The sequence below is a fragment of the Rhinolophus hipposideros genome (assembly GCF_964194185.1).
Source record: "Rhinolophus hipposideros genome assembly, chromosome: 9".
NCBI lineage: Eukaryota > Metazoa > Chordata > Mammalia > Chiroptera > Rhinolophidae > Rhinolophus > Rhinolophus hipposideros.
The window spans coordinates 15,098,538-15,116,435 of NC_138055.1; the positions used below are offsets into that span (position 1 = coordinate 15,098,538).

The following is a 17,898-nucleotide window of genomic DNA, read 5'->3' on the forward strand; positions in this document are numbered from 1 at the left end:
GCTTGGCAATGAGGTCATGGCTGACAGGAGGAAGTGACGTCAGAGTGAACCTGAGAAAAGCAAAGGATGATTATTTATAAGCTGTTTGGGATATGTGCTGAGAGATTATTTGATGGTAACTTCTTTAGGAAAAGGGAATTTTGGATAAGAAATGGAGAAGCTGGGGAGTTCAGATGATGAAATTGATGTCTAAAATGCTTTTAAAAGTAGTTTTTGCTTGAGTGGAAGGAGTTAATCACTGAGAGATTGGTGAGGATTTAAGTTTACATAGGTTTGGATCTTTAAATGGAAATCGTTGAAGAACACTGAGTAACCAAAAGTATGCAATATGGGGAGCTATCAAGTCACCCTGCTGTTTTGGTGCTGCAAAAAGCAAACTCAGTAGACATGATCCTTCTTTACAATTAAATAATTAATTGTACTTACTGGGTATTATTCAAAAGAATGTACCAATTTTTTTATAAAACAAGGAAATAATTTGTACAAAATCAGCTAAGGTTTAGTTTTGTTTGGCGTGTTCTTAGGAGAAAGCTAATTTAATTGACCACATAATACATCCTGTTTTTGTAACTGTCTACATTTTAGTAGCAAACACAAACAAAGAAGACATATATTCAAAGAGTAAGTGAAAGGAACAGAATGCACACTTGCAGAGTGGGAAAAATAAAAATATGTACGCAATAACCACAATACGACTTGACTTCTAGGTTTTGTGTATGATAGTACCAGTGCTTTTATATTTATTTATACAAATGTAACATACCCACTTCATCGACAATGGTTGAGATTTTTTTTACTAAATGTGGTAATTAACTGGTAATAGATTACACCAAAACCTTTTTAGTGTTATGGGAAGATGACAGAGTATTAAACTACCATATAGTGACTTTCTTAGTAATCCCACATGATTTAGGCCTGCTAACTCACAGCTCCACTGGGTTTAACTCACAGCTCTGCTGAGTTTTTCAAGTGTTATTATTTAACCTTTGCAGTGTAACCGATTGCCTACTCCAGCACAATGGACAGATTTTCTCTGAGCTAACTGGTTTAGTGAATCAACACATGTACCATACACTTATTTTTCTTAACTTGTAAACATAAGGAATTTCAGCAGTAATGTTTTTTGTTTGGCTAACTAAATCGAATGTATAAACAGTGTAGTATTAATTTATTTTCCTTTAACTCAGTTGTTCCCTGACAACTCTGTAGACCAGTGCTAGCCCATGAAACAGCTTTCACAGGGAACATGGAGTGAGTTTTTTTATAAACCTAAATACGTTCAGTGGAAATGTGGTCTTTTAGTCTGAGAGTTTTGTCCTTTCTACATTTTTGATGTTAAAATGTAAACTTAATTTTTAGAGAAAGATTTAAAAAAATTTTTAGATTATATGTATATACTTTTAACTTTTTTTCTTGTTTTATTGGGATATAATTAACATACATCATTGTATGAGTTTCAGGTATACAGCATACAGGTTTGACTTACATATATTGTGAAATGATTACCACAATAAATTTAGTTAACATCCATCATTGCCTATAGATACAATAAAAAGATACAGAAAAAAGAAAAGAATGTTTTCCTTCTATGAGAACTCTTAGGATTTAGTCTCTTAACAACTTTCATATTATCTCATACAACGGTGGTAACTAATTCACCATGCTGTGCATTACATCCTGGTACTTACGTGTCTTATAAAGGGAAGTTTGTGTTTTTTCCCCACCTTCTTCCAATTTCCCCTCTTGCCCCCCACCTCTGGTAACCACAAATCTAATCTCTTTTTCTATGAGTTTTTTTTTTTTAAGATTCCACATATAAATGAGGTCATACAGTATTTGTCTGTCTGTCTGACATTTCACTTAGCATAATGTCCTCAAAGTCCATCCATGTTGTTGCTAATGGCAAGATTTCCTCATTTTGTTATGGATGAATTATATCTATCTATCATCTATCTATCTATCTATCTATCTATCTATCTATCTATCTATCTATCTATCTCACAACTTCTTTACCCATTAATCATTGATGGACACTTAGGTTGTTTCCATGTCCTGGCTCTTGTAAATAATGCTGCTGTGAACATGGGGAGTACACATATCTTTACGAGTTAGTGTTTTTGTTCCCTTTGGATACATACCTAGAAGTGGGATTGCTGGATCATAAGGTAGTTCTATTTTTTATTTTTTGAGGATCCTCCATATTGTTTTCCATAATGGCGGCACAATCCCACCGACAAAGCATTAGGGCATCTTTTTCTCTCCATCCTCACCAGCATTTGTAATCTCTTTTTGAGAATGGCCATTCTAACAGGCACAAGGTGGGGAACGTCGTTTTTAACTTGGTAATATTTGGGGGGAAATTTGACTGGTTAATGAGATCTAAATGTTTGGCAGCCACTGTTTTAAAACTCTTTAACCATCGACGGAACCCTTAAGTGCTCAGTATATCAGAGACACTTTCCTAAACTAAAATAAATAGGACTCTGTGGGTTAGATTCCTTTTTAAAATACATACTTTTTTGCTTAGCTTTCCTTAAGTCATGCTGCGGTGAACAGTTGAATGAACAATTCCAAACTCTCAGTGGCTTTCAGCAACAGCTTTATTTCTCTCTCATGGTGTGTGTTGCCTGTGTGTTGCTGTGAAATGGCTCTGCATGTATCTTTGTTCAGGGACAGAGTCTAAAGGAGCAGCACCTACTACCTAGGACATGCCGTTCTCATGACAGAAGGAAAAGGGGAAATAGCTGAACTGTTTTTGCCTGTAGGTGCCATTGCTGCCCTCCTTCTATTGGCCAAACTTGATGTCAGTGGAGATGAGGAAGTAGAATCCTCCCGTAGTAACATGGTAACGGGTAGAGGTAAACCTTTTATAGGAGGGGAGCTATAACGAAATCGGTCACAATATCACTCATACTAAGCACTCATACAATGGATATGAATAGTTTCAAAAACAAGAATAAATACTTAGGTATCCACTACCTAGCTGAAAAAATAAATATAACCAGTACCTTTGAAGCCCCCTGTGTGCTTTTATATGACTTACCCAAATGTAACCATTCTCTTGGATTTTGTTTATCATACCCTTCTTCATATATTCTGTTGTATGAATGTCCCATAATTTCTTTTCTCTTGAGAGAATCCAGCTTTTTGCTAGTATGAAAATGTTGCTAAGGACATTCTTTTTTTTTTTTTTTTTTTTTTTTAATTAATTTTATTGGGGTGACAATTGTTACTAAATTTACATAGATTTCAGGTGTACAATTCTGTATTACATCGTCTATAAATCCCATTGTGTGTTCACCACCCAGAGTCAGTTCTTCTTCCATCACCATATATTTGATCCCCTTTACCCTCATCACCCACCCCCCACCCCCTTACCCTCTGGTAACCACTAAATTATTGTCTGTGTCTATGAGTTTTTGTTTCTCATTTGTTTGTCTTGTTCTTTTTGGTTTATATACCACATATCAGTGAAATCATAGGGTTCTCTGCTTTTTCTGTCTGACTTGTTTCACTTAGCATTATTCTCTCGAGATCCATCCATGTTGTCACAAATGTTCCTATATCATCTTTCCTTAACGCCGAATAGTATTCCATTGTGTATATATACCACAACTTCTTTATCCATTCATCTATCGAAGGACATTTTGGTTGTTTCCATGTCTTGGCCACCGTAAACAAAGCTGCAATGAACATTGGCGTACACGTGTCTCTATAGAGAAATGCTTTTATATTTTTGGGGTAGATACCCAGGAGAGCGATTGCTGGGTCATATGGTAATTCTATTCGTAATTTCTTGAGGAACCTCCACACTGCCTTCCATAGCGGCTGCACCAGTCTGCATTCCCACCAACAGTGTATGAGGGTTCCTTTTTCTCCACAGCCTCTCCAACACTTGTTACTATTTGTTTTGTTGATGAAAGCCATTCTGACTGGGGTGAGGTGATATCTCATTGTGGTTTTCATTTGCATTTCTCTGATGATTAGCGATGTTGAGCATTTTTTCATATGTCTATTTGCCATTTGTATATCCTCTTTGGAGAAATGTCTCTTCAGGTCCTCTGTCCATTTTTCAATTGGGTTGTTTGTTTTTTTGTTGTTGAGTTTCATGAGTTCCTTGTATATTTTGGATATTAGCCCCTTATCAGAGGAACTGTTTGCGAAAATCTTCTCCCATTCAGTTGGTTGCCTCATTATTTTGTCAATAGTTTCTTTTGCTGTGCAGAAGCTTTTCAGTTTCATATAATCCCATTTGTTTATTTTAGTTTTTACTTCCATTGCCTTTGGAGTCAAATTCATAAAATGCTCTTTGAACCCAAGGTCCATAAGTTTAGTACCTATGTTTTCTTCAATGCAGTTTATTGTGTCAGGTCTTATGCTTAAGTCTTTGATCCATTTTGAATTAATTTTGGTACATGGTGACAGATAGCAGTCCAGTTTCATTCTTTTGCACGTAGCTATCCAATTCTGCCAGCACCATTTATTGAAGAGGCTGTCTTTCGTCCATTGTATGTTTTTAGCTTCTTTGTCAAAAATTATCTGTCCATATTTATATGGTTTTATTTCTGGGTTCTCAATTCTATTCCATTGGTCTATGTGTCTGTTTTTCCGCCAATACCAAGCTGTTTTGATTATTGCAGCCCTGTAGTACAAGGAAAAATCAGGGAGTGTGATACCTCCAGTATTGTTCTTTTTTTTCAATATTGCTTTGGCTATTCGGGGTCTTTTGTGGTTCCAAACAAATCTGATGATTTTTTGTTCTATTTCTTTAAAAAATGCCATTGGGATTTTAATGGGGATTGCATTAAATCTGTATATGGCTTTGGGTAATATGGCCATTTTAACTATGTTGATTCTTCCAATCCATGAGCACGGAATGTCTTTCCATTTCTTTGTGTCTTCTTCAATTTCTTTCAAAAATGTCTTATAGTTTTCAGCATATAAATCCTTCACATCCTTGGTTAAGTTTATTCCTAGGTATTTTATTCTTTTTGCTGCAATTGCAAAAGGAATTGTTTTTTCTATCTCTTTTTCTGAGATTTCATTGTTGGTATATAGGAAAGCAATGGACTTTTGTACGTTGATTTTGTAGCCAGCAACTTTACTATATTCATTGATTGTTTCTAATAGCTTTTTGGTGGAGTCTTTAGGGTTTTCTATGTATAGCATCATGTCATCTGCAAAGAGTGACAATTTAACTTCTTCATTCCCAATTTGGATGCCTTTTATTTCTTTCTCTTGCCTGATAGCTCTGGCGAGGACTTCCAACACTATGTTGAAAAGCAGAGGTGATAGGGGACAACCTTGTCGTGTTCCTGAACGTAGAGCAAAGGGCTTCAGCTTTTCACCATTAATTATGAGGTTAGCTGAGGGCTTGTCGTATATGGCCTTTATTATGTTGAGGTATTTTCCTTCTATACCAATTTTAGTAAGTGTTTTAATCATAAATGGATGTTGTATCTTATCAAATGCTTTTTCTGCATCAATTGATAGAATCATATGATTTTTGTCCTTTATTTTGTTTATGTGATGTATCACATTGATGGATTTGCGAATGTTGAACCATCCTTGTGCCCCGGGGATGAACCCCACTTGGTCGTGATGAATAATCTTTTTAATGCATTGTTGTATTCGATTTGCTAGAATTTTGTTTAGGATTTTAGCATCTGTATTCATCAGAGATATAGGTCTGTAGTTTTCTTTTTTTGTGTTGTCCTTACCAGGTTTTGGTATCAGGGTAATGTTGGCCTCATAAAATGAGTTAGGGAGTACTGACTCTTCTTCAATTTTTTGGAAGAGTTTGAGCAGGATTGGTATTAGATCCTCTTTGAAGGTTTGGTAGAATTCACTGGTGAAGCCATCTGGTCCAGGACTTTTGATTTTGGGAAGGTTTTTGATGACTGATTCAATTTCCTTACTGGTGATCGGCCTGTTAAGATTTTCCAGTTCTTCATGGTTCAGCCTTGGAAGGCTATATGTTTCTAAGAACTTGTCCATTTCTTCTAAGTTATTAAATTTGGTGGCATATAGTCCTTCATGGTATTCTTGGATAATCCTTTGTATTTCTGTGGTGTCCGTGATAACTTCCCCTTTTTCATTTCTGATTTTGTTAATTAGTGTCTTCTCTCTTTTTATCTTAGTGAGTCTAGCCAAGGGTTTGTCGATTTTGTTAATCTTTTCAAAGAACCAGCTTTTTGTCACATTAATTTTTTCTACTGTCTTTTTGTTCTCTATTTCATTTAGTTCTGCTCTGATTTTTGTTATTTCCTTTCTTCTGCTGACCTTGGGTTTCGCTTGTTCTTCTTTTTCTAGTTTTTGCTAAGGACATTCTTTTATGTCTTCTGATGTACAGTACAAGAGTCTCTCCAGGCTCTATGCTAAGGGGTGGACTTTTGGAATGTGGGGCATAAGCCTCTTCGATTTTAGTAGATAACACAAAATTGTTTTCCAAAAAGTGCACAGCCCTGACCAAAGGGTAGAGGAGACTTGATTGCACGGAGTAAATATAGTGAGTTAGGTCATTGTTTCAGTTTGATGCCAAGATAATTCAGTAACAACACTGTGTACCTGTGGTTTATCTAATCTGCATATAGTCTGTTGGAGTGGGTTTGTGCGGTGGAACCGACTTCGCAGTCCTGTGTACCACGGAGCTCTCTTGAGAGAGAGTACAGTTTGGGGAAGGGAGATCTGGCTTCATCTCCCTGGGTGAAGATGTCCCAGCAAGGGAAGGTGTTAAGCCACCACCTGAGGAAGACCTCAGAGTAGGAGCTGTCCCATTTCATCACCCAATGGAAGAAGGTAATGTAATTTAGTGCGACCTGCTCATCCGGGTAGCTTGCCGCTTCACCTCCAGGACAGGGGAAAGAGAAGGGCTCTGGATTAATAGAAGTGCCCTGATGTCGCGTCCTGCGCAACAAGGGCAGTGAGGAGGCGAGAAGGGGCAGTTTGGGTAAGTTTTTAAGAAAGAAACAAACAGAGACTTAATGCTGTTAAATCTCTCAGAAGGCCAGGGGTCTCTCAGTCTCAGAGGACTGGAGTCCTGAATAAAGCCGACTGGAGGCTTTTATTGATAAGTATACAAGGGAGTAGCAGTGTTTTTGGCACGGTTTGTGAGACTCACTTATCACGTTATAGAAACATCCCAAGCCAATTATTTTAACCTTCAAACAGCCGAAGCACGAGTTCCCATGATGTCTTACCTAAGGTCTGTACCTTCTCAGGGTCAAGTCTCTCATATTGTAACACCTCCGTAGAGATAAGTGGAGAGGACTGATCTTTGTTGTCCTCATGACTTCTCTCACAAACAGGTGCAAGGGAAAAGCCAGGGCTGGCAACAGACTTTCCCAGGCAGGGGGAAGGGGAGGCAAAGCCCCTTCCCTTATTTTTCTAAGGTAGCTCATTAGGGGTCCCCACTGGGTTCCACCTGGCTTAGGTTGTATCTCCCGTGAGATATCTTACCCGTCTTTGGCTACAAACCATCTTTTGGGGATCAGACAGAGAGACATAAGGTGTAAACACAAGGATGGAACAGAGTCCCAGAAAGGCACAATCTCACAAACTCTTCTTTCCTTAAGGAAAGACATGGAGGGACAGTGGGCTAGGCTGTCGTGCGACTACACCCTGAGTAAATATTTGAAGTGGGGTAGCTGAAAATTATGAGACACTCTTAGTCTTAAAATGTAGAAGTAATGTGATAAGCTTCCATGTGGCAAATCATTTTTTTTCACTCACTTTTCTTCAAAAGAAAATTTTGTTTTTCTTTTAAACTTTGGCACGTTAGCTTCCTTTCTTTCTTTCCCTTTTCTTAAAAAGGTGATTGTTTTTTTTCTTTTAAACTTTGACACATTAGCATTCTTTCTTTTCCCTAAAATTCTGGAAGCATTGTTTAATATATCTAATTTTCAGTCTGATGGGTGTAAATCAGATTCTGCTTTGAATGTACAGGGAGATGCGTCTCAAACGTTCATGTGTAAGTTTCACACACTTGGGGATGCTATTAAAACTGCAGGGTTTGATTCAGTAAGTTGGGGGAGGGGTGGGAGCTGAGAGCTTGCATCTCTAACAAATTCGCAGGTGATGGACCGCAGACCAAACTTTGAGTAGCAAGTGTCTCTAAGGCACTAAAAATAGAGTTACCCTGTGTTGGCTGCACATAGCGCCTAAGGAGTCTTTGGAACAAAACTGCACAACATTTAATACAGCCAATTCAATCTAAGGTTTTTGAATCATGCCTGATATTTTTATTGACATTGCATGAGCATATAAAGAATTTTTTTAATGTAGCAGTTTGAGGGGAAAAAAGCACCAAGCCACAACTTTAACCACTCTGTTTATCGTACATACTACAGATGGGTTTTTTAAAAAAAAAACTTCCTGTCTTGTGCAAATATTGGCCATTAGTGAACAAAACAGTAGATTTTTTTTTCTTCCTAAGGATTTATTACTTTATAACTTACAAAGAGAATTCAGAATTTAAACCAGAGCCACTGAAGTTTTAAAGACACTCTCTGTTTTGGCTATGTTGGTTCTGGATTAATCTAACCTAGTAAGTAGCTAAAGAGTGACCTATAAATATCTCCACTAATATTTTTTATCTTAAGCATCGCTAAGCTAGGGTAAACTTTGACCAATTCAATTAACTTATTTTTTAAATTTTTACTTGTTTCTACTCGTATTCATGGATGAATAACAATACAGAATAACCGATATTTAGTATAATATGTAATATAAATTTTAATTTATTTTTATATATGTGTACATTATCCATTTTAAATCAACCACAAAATATTTTGATTGTAACTCATTATGCAACAAGAAGCGTTTCCAAGTGATTTCTTGAAAGGAGGAAAGTTTAAGGGATTTTTAAGGGCACGAATAGACCTCATCAATAAGCAAGTATTAGAATAACTGATGATCACTCAGGAACTGGATGAAATGAAGGATAAAATAAAAATAAACACATTTTCCTCAGTGCACTATGGTGACTTGTGGTCCATGGCATGCGCTGATAGAAAGATAATTTCTCCTACCAAATTGCATTATTGAAAAAATAGCTGTTAAAACAGAAACACCACTCAGACTAGCTTCAGAAATGACGGGGTTTTATTGACCCAATAACTGGAAAGAACAAGAGTGGAAGGGGCTTTAAATAAATGAAATAGAGGTTTTAATTATGCTGCCAGGACCTTTCATCATGGCTTAGCTTTGGTTCTCTCTCTCTGTGGATCTTCTCAGGTACATGGGCTTTCCTCTAAGTGGTAGTGATGGTGATGGTGGTAGAGGGAACCTTTTGAGGAGGAAGACATAGTGACGACTTCAGAAATACGTCATTCCAAAGGGAAGTGAGAAAACGATCCCAGAGGGCTTCCACTCTAAAGTAGCCCTGTAAATTATTCATTTTCCTTTATAGCCTTTGTCACAAATTATCTCATTTATTTATTTGCTTACCTGATTGTTTTTCCTCCCCATCAGAAGCAGGAATGGTACCTATTTTTTTAATCGTGTAATCTAGCAGGCAGTCAGGAAATAGTAAGCCAAAAAATATATGAAATTTCAGGGAAAGACTCAGATCCTGCTTGAGCCACCTGTCCGTAAGTGGTCCGGAACTATAATTGATAGACCTACCAGAACCTCATGGAATAGGAGAAGGACAATTTCACACAGGAAATGGAAATACCATTAGTTAAAAAAAAAATTGGGGAAAGATGCCGAGCAAACAACAAGAATACACGTCCACCATTTGTGTTTTATGTTCTTTAAGCATGGTTTAATATTTCACCCAACTGCCCAGTCTGTGTGTAAGATTCTGCAGTACTTTGAGGGTGCTTTGAGGGTGCTTGGATGGAGTGGAGCTGAAAGCCAGCTCAAAGCTCCACTCACGCGGCTTCCTTTTTAAAAATTTACGCAAAGGCTCTGTATGGTCTCTGTGCACAGTGGCCCCGGCTGAGTATCTGTATCTCCGTGTAACCTTCTGAGTAGCTTATATTGAAGCAAGAATACTAGGAGCTGGACTTGCTGCCTGGGCTTCCCAGCGGCCAGCTCACTTCGTGCTTAGCCACGTCCTGCACGTAGTCTGAGGGCGATGACTGCGGGAAATCCTCTTTTTTCCCCCTTCCCTCCCATTTTTCTACTTAGTGTTAGTTGGTCAAGTGTTCTGAGGACTTATTTTGAGCTTTCTGAACTTGAGAGTGACTGGATGGTGATACAGATGTCATCCTTCCTTCTGGTTTATCAGCATTTCCATTTTGGTCAACCTGATAATTCTTCTTCAAGAGGTAGATGAAACTGCCTGTATTCATCCCTGGAGGTTCAGTGGAATAGATTTCTCTGAAAGCTCAATCCCTTTGAGGTTTGTTTTGTATTTTGTTTGATTAAAGACATCTTGGAGGCAGTGATAAGCTTGCTATTTAAATAGAGGTGACTGGGTTGAAGGAAGTGACACTCACTCAGTCTAACTCATTTCAGGCTGCTGGGATGTACAGCTGAGCCTCTCATTACATGGAATGTTCTCAGACAGGTTTTCTAACCTTCTCTCTCTTTAGGAGGCTTAGGTCCTTCTCTGCTCCATTTTGGACATTGGTTCCTTTCATCAGATTTTCTTTGAACACTGACTTTTTCTGTATACCGACCAATCTGCAGTGGCAAAAAATGGCAATTAGTATGTAATCTACTCATTGGATTCTCAGTGCAAGTCCAAAGGAAGTCTGCATTATAATCACTTGGGGAGCTTTAAAAAAGATTTATAGGCCTCAGAGATAGATATTCTGAGTCAGTAGGTCAGGGGTCCTAGAATCTATATTTTAAGAATGTTCCCCAGTAGGAATTCCCAGACCCCTCCATAATCACAGTTGGGAAAGAAGGAAAGTGAGCGAATGATGACATAGATGAGTCACGCCCTAGCACCCACTTGTCCCCTTCTCTTTTTCTCTTTGCCACTCCTTGGTATTGATCTTCCTATCCAAGGAGAAGAGTCTTTGCGAAACAAATGATGAGGAATGTAATAATTTTCATTAACAGCAGCAGTACTGGCATCAACAATTCTTAGTCTAGTTTGGTGTGTGGGCAGTCCATTTAGGCAGTGGGGCCATCTATCCCTTATCAAATAAGTGCCAATTTCTTGATCTGGGGTGCTCCTGGAAGTATAAGATCAGCCTGAGTGTTTCTGAGAAACACCGGAGCCTTTGGATCCATTGTGACAGGTGGCTTTGAAAGCATCAGCAGCTATGGCAACAGTTGTCCAAATAGGCTCTCTACCTGGGCAGGTGGGGTCTGACCTTGCTGAATCAGTGCCCATCACTCCCAAACTAGCTGTAGTGTGTATGCGTCTGTGTCTCAGAGTTCTAAGTTGGCCAGCCAATCGGGCTTACTCTGGAATTGTGGGTCGCAGCAGACTTTGCAAAGGGTATTAAGTGGTAAGTGCATTACAAGCTTTCTTTTGGTTGGCTTGCAAAGCAGAGGATTAAGTGAATATTTGTAATCCCTTTTCATTTTGGTTATTTCCTAGATAATGGAAGGATTATATTCCTAAATCAATTATAATGATTTTTTTATGTCAGGCTATAAATATGACTCTAACCTAATTGAATATGTGAAATAAATGTGCTGTACAATATTTACGATATTTACCAAGTGTTTTTAATGGCAAACATTGTCATTGTCTCTTCACAATTTAATAACAACATGTATGTTAAGATGTAAATAAAATAACATGGTTTATTATTTAATATGCTTAAAATATAATGTCATATACCTTTTTATTGTGTGCTGAAATATGTAAAGGGTGTAGCAATTTGATTTTGCGACCTCTCTATAGTAATAGAAGCCATTGCTTTAATTAATAAATTTGTCCACTGTAAAGTTAACTTCAGGGACAGTTGAAGACTTTACGTACCATGTTACCCCGAAAATAAGACCTACCTGGACCATCAGCTCTAATGCGTCTTTTGGAGCAAAAATTAATATAAGACCCAGTATTATATTATATTATATTATATTATATTATATTATATTATTTTATTTTATTTTATTTTAATATAAGACTAGGTCTTATATTAATTTTTGCTCCAAAAGATGCACTCGAGCTAATGGTCCAGCTAGGTCATATTTTGGGGGAAACACAGTAGGTATTAATTACATAAAGTATGCAAAAATAAAAAAAACTTTTAACCAAGATTGAGCACAAAAAATAGCTTTGTACTATATTTCTGTGAACAAAGCAGTTGTATGGCACAAAGAAGTTATGTGTTAAGCCCTTGAAGTATAGTGTTGGGACCTTAGGATTGGTTTAAGAACATACGTGTTTTATACCTTTAATTATGAAAATCTTAAGTATCAAGATAGTTAATCTGATTTTTTTAAAACTTATTTTATTTTTTTGTTTTCCAGTTCCAATCCCTGTGTGGAACTTCTACACATCTTTTCCTACAAAATGAAGTCAACCTCTTTAAACCAGCGTTTGTGTGGTTCTGTTCACCTGCTATGGTTCATGAAGCTTGAGATCTAAGGAGTACAGGGTCTTTTGCGATGACAATATGACTAATAATAGTAAAGGAAGATCTGTTAATAAAACAAGTGATGGTTCAAGTAGCGGAGGAGGTTTTGTAGACTGGACATTACGCTTACATACAGTTCAATCTGATAAGTTTCTAAACTTATTGTTGAGCATGGTTCCGGTAATTTACCAGAAAAACCAGGAAGACAGGCACAAAAAAACTAATGGCATTTGGCAAGATGGATTATCAACTGCCGCACAGACTTTTAGCACCAGACCTGAGCAGCACAAGGAGTACCACAGTTTCTCAGAGCAGTCTTTCCATGGCAACAATGGGCACACACCCTCAGGCTGTAGCCCAGTGTATGACGACTATGCCAACTATAATTACTGTGATGAAAGGGAGACGTCGGAAACTACTGCCATGTTGCAGGAGGAAGACACAGCGAGTGAAGGTGATGCAGATGCCCTTGTAGAAGCAAACCAAAAATTACCAAAGGAATCCAGTGGTGTCATGGCACTGCAAATACTTGTGCCATTTTTGCTCGCTGGTTTTGGAACAGTTTCAGCTGGCATGGTTTTGGATATAGTCCAGGTAGGTTTTCATCTTTCACTACACTGCCATTGTTGTTTAAAGTGCTTTGTGTAGGTTAGTCATCTTGTTTATTTTAGATTTTATTTATCCCCTAGTAAAAGGAACTGATACTGACTCTGGTAGAGAATTTGCTGTTTCTAGGTGTTTTTTATTTGTTTTCCTTTAGAAGTTCTAAGAAAATAATCTCATTCTGACCATAAAGTAACTCTTCATAAAGTATTACGATAGTAAGGTAATCCCAAAAGGGGTAGATCAGTTAAATGAAAAACTTAATAAATGTATAATCTAAATACTTCTTTATTTTTAAAATAAAAATTAATATATACTTGTTAAAATAAATTTAAACAATACAAGAGTATTAAATAAAAGATAAAAAGTCTTTCTTTATTCCTCATCTCCAACCCAAATCTCTCTTCCCCTCCAGAATTTACCATTGTTACCATTTGTGGTGTATACTCACAGACTTTTTTTCTATGCATACGTATATACATATGTGTACTTTTTTTTTCAAAATTTAAAATGAATCCTTTATATATTTTTATGCAACTTATTTTCATTGCTTAGTAATACGTCTGGACAGTTTTCCAAATTAGTAACAAAGATATTTTGCACTTTAAAATGAGTGTTTGATATTCCATTGTATGTATATACCAAAATTTACTTATTCCGCCATGCTAGTACTATAATAAATATTTTTATAAATAGGTTTTTATATATTTATACTATTATTTTCATAGGATAAATTTAAAAAATGGGATTGCTGAGTATTAGCGTAGGTGTATGTGTTTAAAATTTTACAGATACTGTCAAGTTGCCTTTCAAAAAGTTTGTACCAATTTATATTTCTACCATTAATATATAAATAAGTACTTTTATTTTTCCATGCCCTATGAACATTGGATAGTCTTGATCTTTTTCATTTTTGGCAATTAATAGGAAAATCTTTTATTTTTATTAACATTCCTTATTGTTTAGCATATTTTCATGTTTATTGACCATTCTTATTTTTTCTATGAATATTTCTTATATGAATTACTTTTTCATATCTTTTATCGATTTTAAGGTATGTGCTACTTATTGATTTGTAGTTCTTAATGTAGTATCGTTACAAAATTACCTAGTATATATACTTATCTTTCTAAAGTAGTAAATTGTTAAAAGGTGGCATTCTGTTACTATCAGTTTTTATTCATCAATCAGAGAAAGATTGGTTCTGGGAAACTGCTAGATAGGTTATCTTGTAATGTATTCTTGTCTTTCATTGTTTGTGCCCTAAAAGAGATCTCAAGTCATTTGTGATTCTAAGATACTTTTCAACAGGTAACATTTTTATTTAAATAGAAAATGCACAAAAATAGACACTCAATTTTTCCACCATGAGATGGAGAAAGGATATGAAAAGAACTGTGTTAAGAACTTTATTAAATTTTTGTGTAGACTATAATACTAACTAGTAACCAAACCTATTTGTTCACCTGAAATATAATTTTTCAAGTTATTACAGTAATATTACAGTTGCTAAATTAATAAGTGGCTTTGCTTGACTTTTTTGTGATACACAATTATTCTGAAACAACATTCAATATTTAGCTATCAAAATGATAACATCTATAGGAATAATCTGTTAGCTTATAGGTTGTTGGAATATTTACATAGTTCGTTATGTACATTCCTCTGATGTAACGTTCACTTATTTCTTGATACTATTTGAAAGAACAGCACATGTATAATTGGAAAAAGTTCCTTTTATGACTTTATGAAATTTAATACCTCTAGCATTAAAGACTTTATTAAACTTTAGTGTCAAAAATCATAAAAACAATTGTTTTGAAAGGTTTAATTTGAATGTGCTTTTAAATTTTTTTAAACTGTGAAATTTAACACATACAGAGCATAAACAACAAAAAAATACAGCTCAGTGAGTTTTCATGACACAAACAACCATATAACTATCGACCAGGTCAAGAAATAGAATCTTACCAGCACTTCGTTAGTCTTCCCGGGGCTCCTTTCCTATTTCTACTCTTTTTTCCCATCACGGAAGGTAATCGAGAATCTGAATCTATGATGTGTTTGTCTTTATAAGTGTGCGTCATTAAACACCATCATGTGGCTTTATTTAATACTTTTTAAACTTTATACAAGGGAAGTATAGAGTGTGTATTCCTTTGTGTCTGGCTTTTTTTGCTCAACTTTATGTAAGTTTTATGAAACTAGTTCATTTATTTTTATTGCAGTAGTATAATCTAATGTATGAATATATGCAATTTATCTATTCTGTTGATGGACATTGGGATGAATGGTGTTTCCAGACTTCTTGTGCACATGTACATGCATTTCTTTTCAGTATATATGTAGAAATGGAATTTCTGGGTCTGAGGATATACAAATATTCAAATTTAGTACATGTCAAATGGTTTTCCCAAGTGGTTGTACCAAATTGCAGATTAATTAACAGTGTATGAGAGGTCCCATTGTTCTATATTCTTATTTATACAAGGTATCAGCAGTCTTTTTAATTTTATAAATTCTGGCATATGTGGTATCTCATTATAGTTTTAATGGGGATTTCCCTGATAAGTAATGATGCTGACTGGCCGTTTGGACATTTCTGGTAAAGTTTCTTTGCCCATTTTGCTATTTTATTGTCTTTTTCTTATTGATTTGTAGAAGTTACTTGTATATTCTGGATATAAGCCCTTTAGTTACATATATTACAAATATCTTTCACTGCCTCTGGCTTGCCTTTTCACTGTTTCAATGGTGTTTTGATGAACAGAAGTTCTTAATTTTGATAATAGTTCCCCCCTCTCCTACTTTCCCATGACTTGTGCTTTTTGTCTCCTTTTAAGAAATCTTTCCACATGGTAATTACGATTTTTTAAATATATATATTACCTTCTTGAGCTTTGTTTCTTTTGCCTTTTATATTTAGATTATTCCCTCCCTGATGTTAATTTTTGTGTAGAGTGTGAGGTAGGGGGTATGTTTTTCTCTTTTACGTGGATGTCCAATTTCATCTGCACTATTACATAACCAAAATCTTTGTTTACAAATCAAGTGCTCATTTCTGTGGAGGTCTGTTTCTGGGCTCTCTGTTCTGTTTCTTTGGGTATTTATGAATCCTGGTGTGAATGCCGCACTATCTTAATTACCCTAGTTTATAGGTCTTGATATCTAGTAGAAAATATTCTCTCCTTGGTCTTCTTCCTCAAAAGTGGTTAGCTTATTCTTTTTCCTTTGCATTTCCATGTATATTTTAGCATAAAATCTTGTCAGTTTTCACCAAAAAAAAGTTGTCGCAATTGTGATTCAGATTGCATTGAATCCAGATATAATTAGGGGGAGAATGGACTCTTTACAAAGTGGAGTCTTCCAATACATGTACATGGAATGGCCCTCCATTGATTTAGGTCATCTTTAATTCTTCTCACTGATGTCTTATAGTTTCTGACCACAGGTCTCTTATATTTTTTGTTAGCTTCATTTCTAGTTTTTTGATACTGTTTATACTATTGTAAGTGATATAGTCCTTTAAAAAATTCATTTCCTGTTTGTTGCAGGTATATATATTAGCTGGTAGATACAAGGTCAATACATATCTTGTGTATTGTGTGTGTGTGTGTGTGTGTGTGTGTGTATTGACCTTGTATCTGCCAGCTAATAAAATCACTTATTAATATTGATAATTTATCTGTAAATTCTTTTGGAATTTCTTCATTATAACCATTTTTTTAATTAAAGTTTATTGGGGCAACAATAGTTAGTAAAATTACATAGGTTTCAAATGTACAATTCTGTAATACATCATCTATGAATCACATTGTGTGTTCACTACCCAGAGTCAGTTCTCTTTCATCACCATATATTTGATCCCCTTTACCTTCATCTACCACCCCCTCCCCCCTTACCCTCTGGTAACCACTAAACTATTGTCTGTGTTTATGAGTTTTTGTTTCTTTGTTTGTTTTGTTCTATGTAGGATATAAAACTAAAAGCAACAAAGGAACATTATAACCATATTATCTATGAATAATGACAGTTTTATTTCTTTCTAAACCTTACATATTTTAATTTTTTTTCTTGCCATTCTGTACTGGCTAGGGATTCCAAAGCATTATAAAATAGGAGTGGGGCAAGCAAGCAACCTTATCTTGTTCCAGATCTCAGAGTATCCTTTCAAAGGTCATCATGAAGCATGGGGTTTGCTGTTGATTTTTGTAATATTCTTTATCAGGAAGTTTCGTGTTTTAGTATGCTAAGGTGTTTTTTTTTTAAAAAATAATGACTGGACGTTGAATTATCAAGCGCTTTTTCTGTTTCTGTCAATAAGATTATATGATTTTTATCCTTTATTTGTTGCTGTGTTGAATCATATTGATTAAACCAACCTTATATCTCTGGGATAAATATGACCTGGTCATGATTTAATGTTCATTTTATAAAATTCTGATTGCTTGTTAATATTGTTTAGAATTTTTGTATCTGTATTCATATATAAGGTCAGCATATAATTGTCCTACTGTCATTAGAGGTTTCATATAAGGACAGTGCTAGTCTCATAAATGAATTTTAAAATGTTCTCTTTTTTCCTCCTATTCTTTGTTAAGTTTTATGTCAGTCTGTCATTACCTGTTCCTTAAGTATTTGGTATAATTCCCTGATGAAGGAATCTGGGCCTGCAGTTTTCTTTGTGGGAATGTTTTTAATTACAGCTTGAGTTTCTTTAAATGTCACAGGGCTAATCACATTTTCTATTTCTTTTTGTATTGCTTTTGTTCTTTTATTTATTTTTTTTAATTAAATTTATTGG

At 35.6% G+C, this 17,898-nt stretch overlaps 1 protein-coding gene across 1 annotated transcript in view; it reads left to right on the forward strand.

Moving 5' to 3' along the window:
- SLC41A2 (solute carrier family 41 member 2) overlaps positions 1-17,898 on the forward strand; it is a 106,500-nt gene that overhangs the window by 14,406 nt on the left and 74,196 nt on the right. Inside the window, exon 2 of the mRNA XM_081061064.1 lies at positions 12,385-13,085. Coding sequence (XP_080917190.1) covers positions 12,531-13,085 — 555 coding nt within the window. The 5' untranslated portion in view covers positions 12,385-12,530. The remainder of the gene's footprint in view (positions 1-12,384; positions 13,086-17,898) is intronic.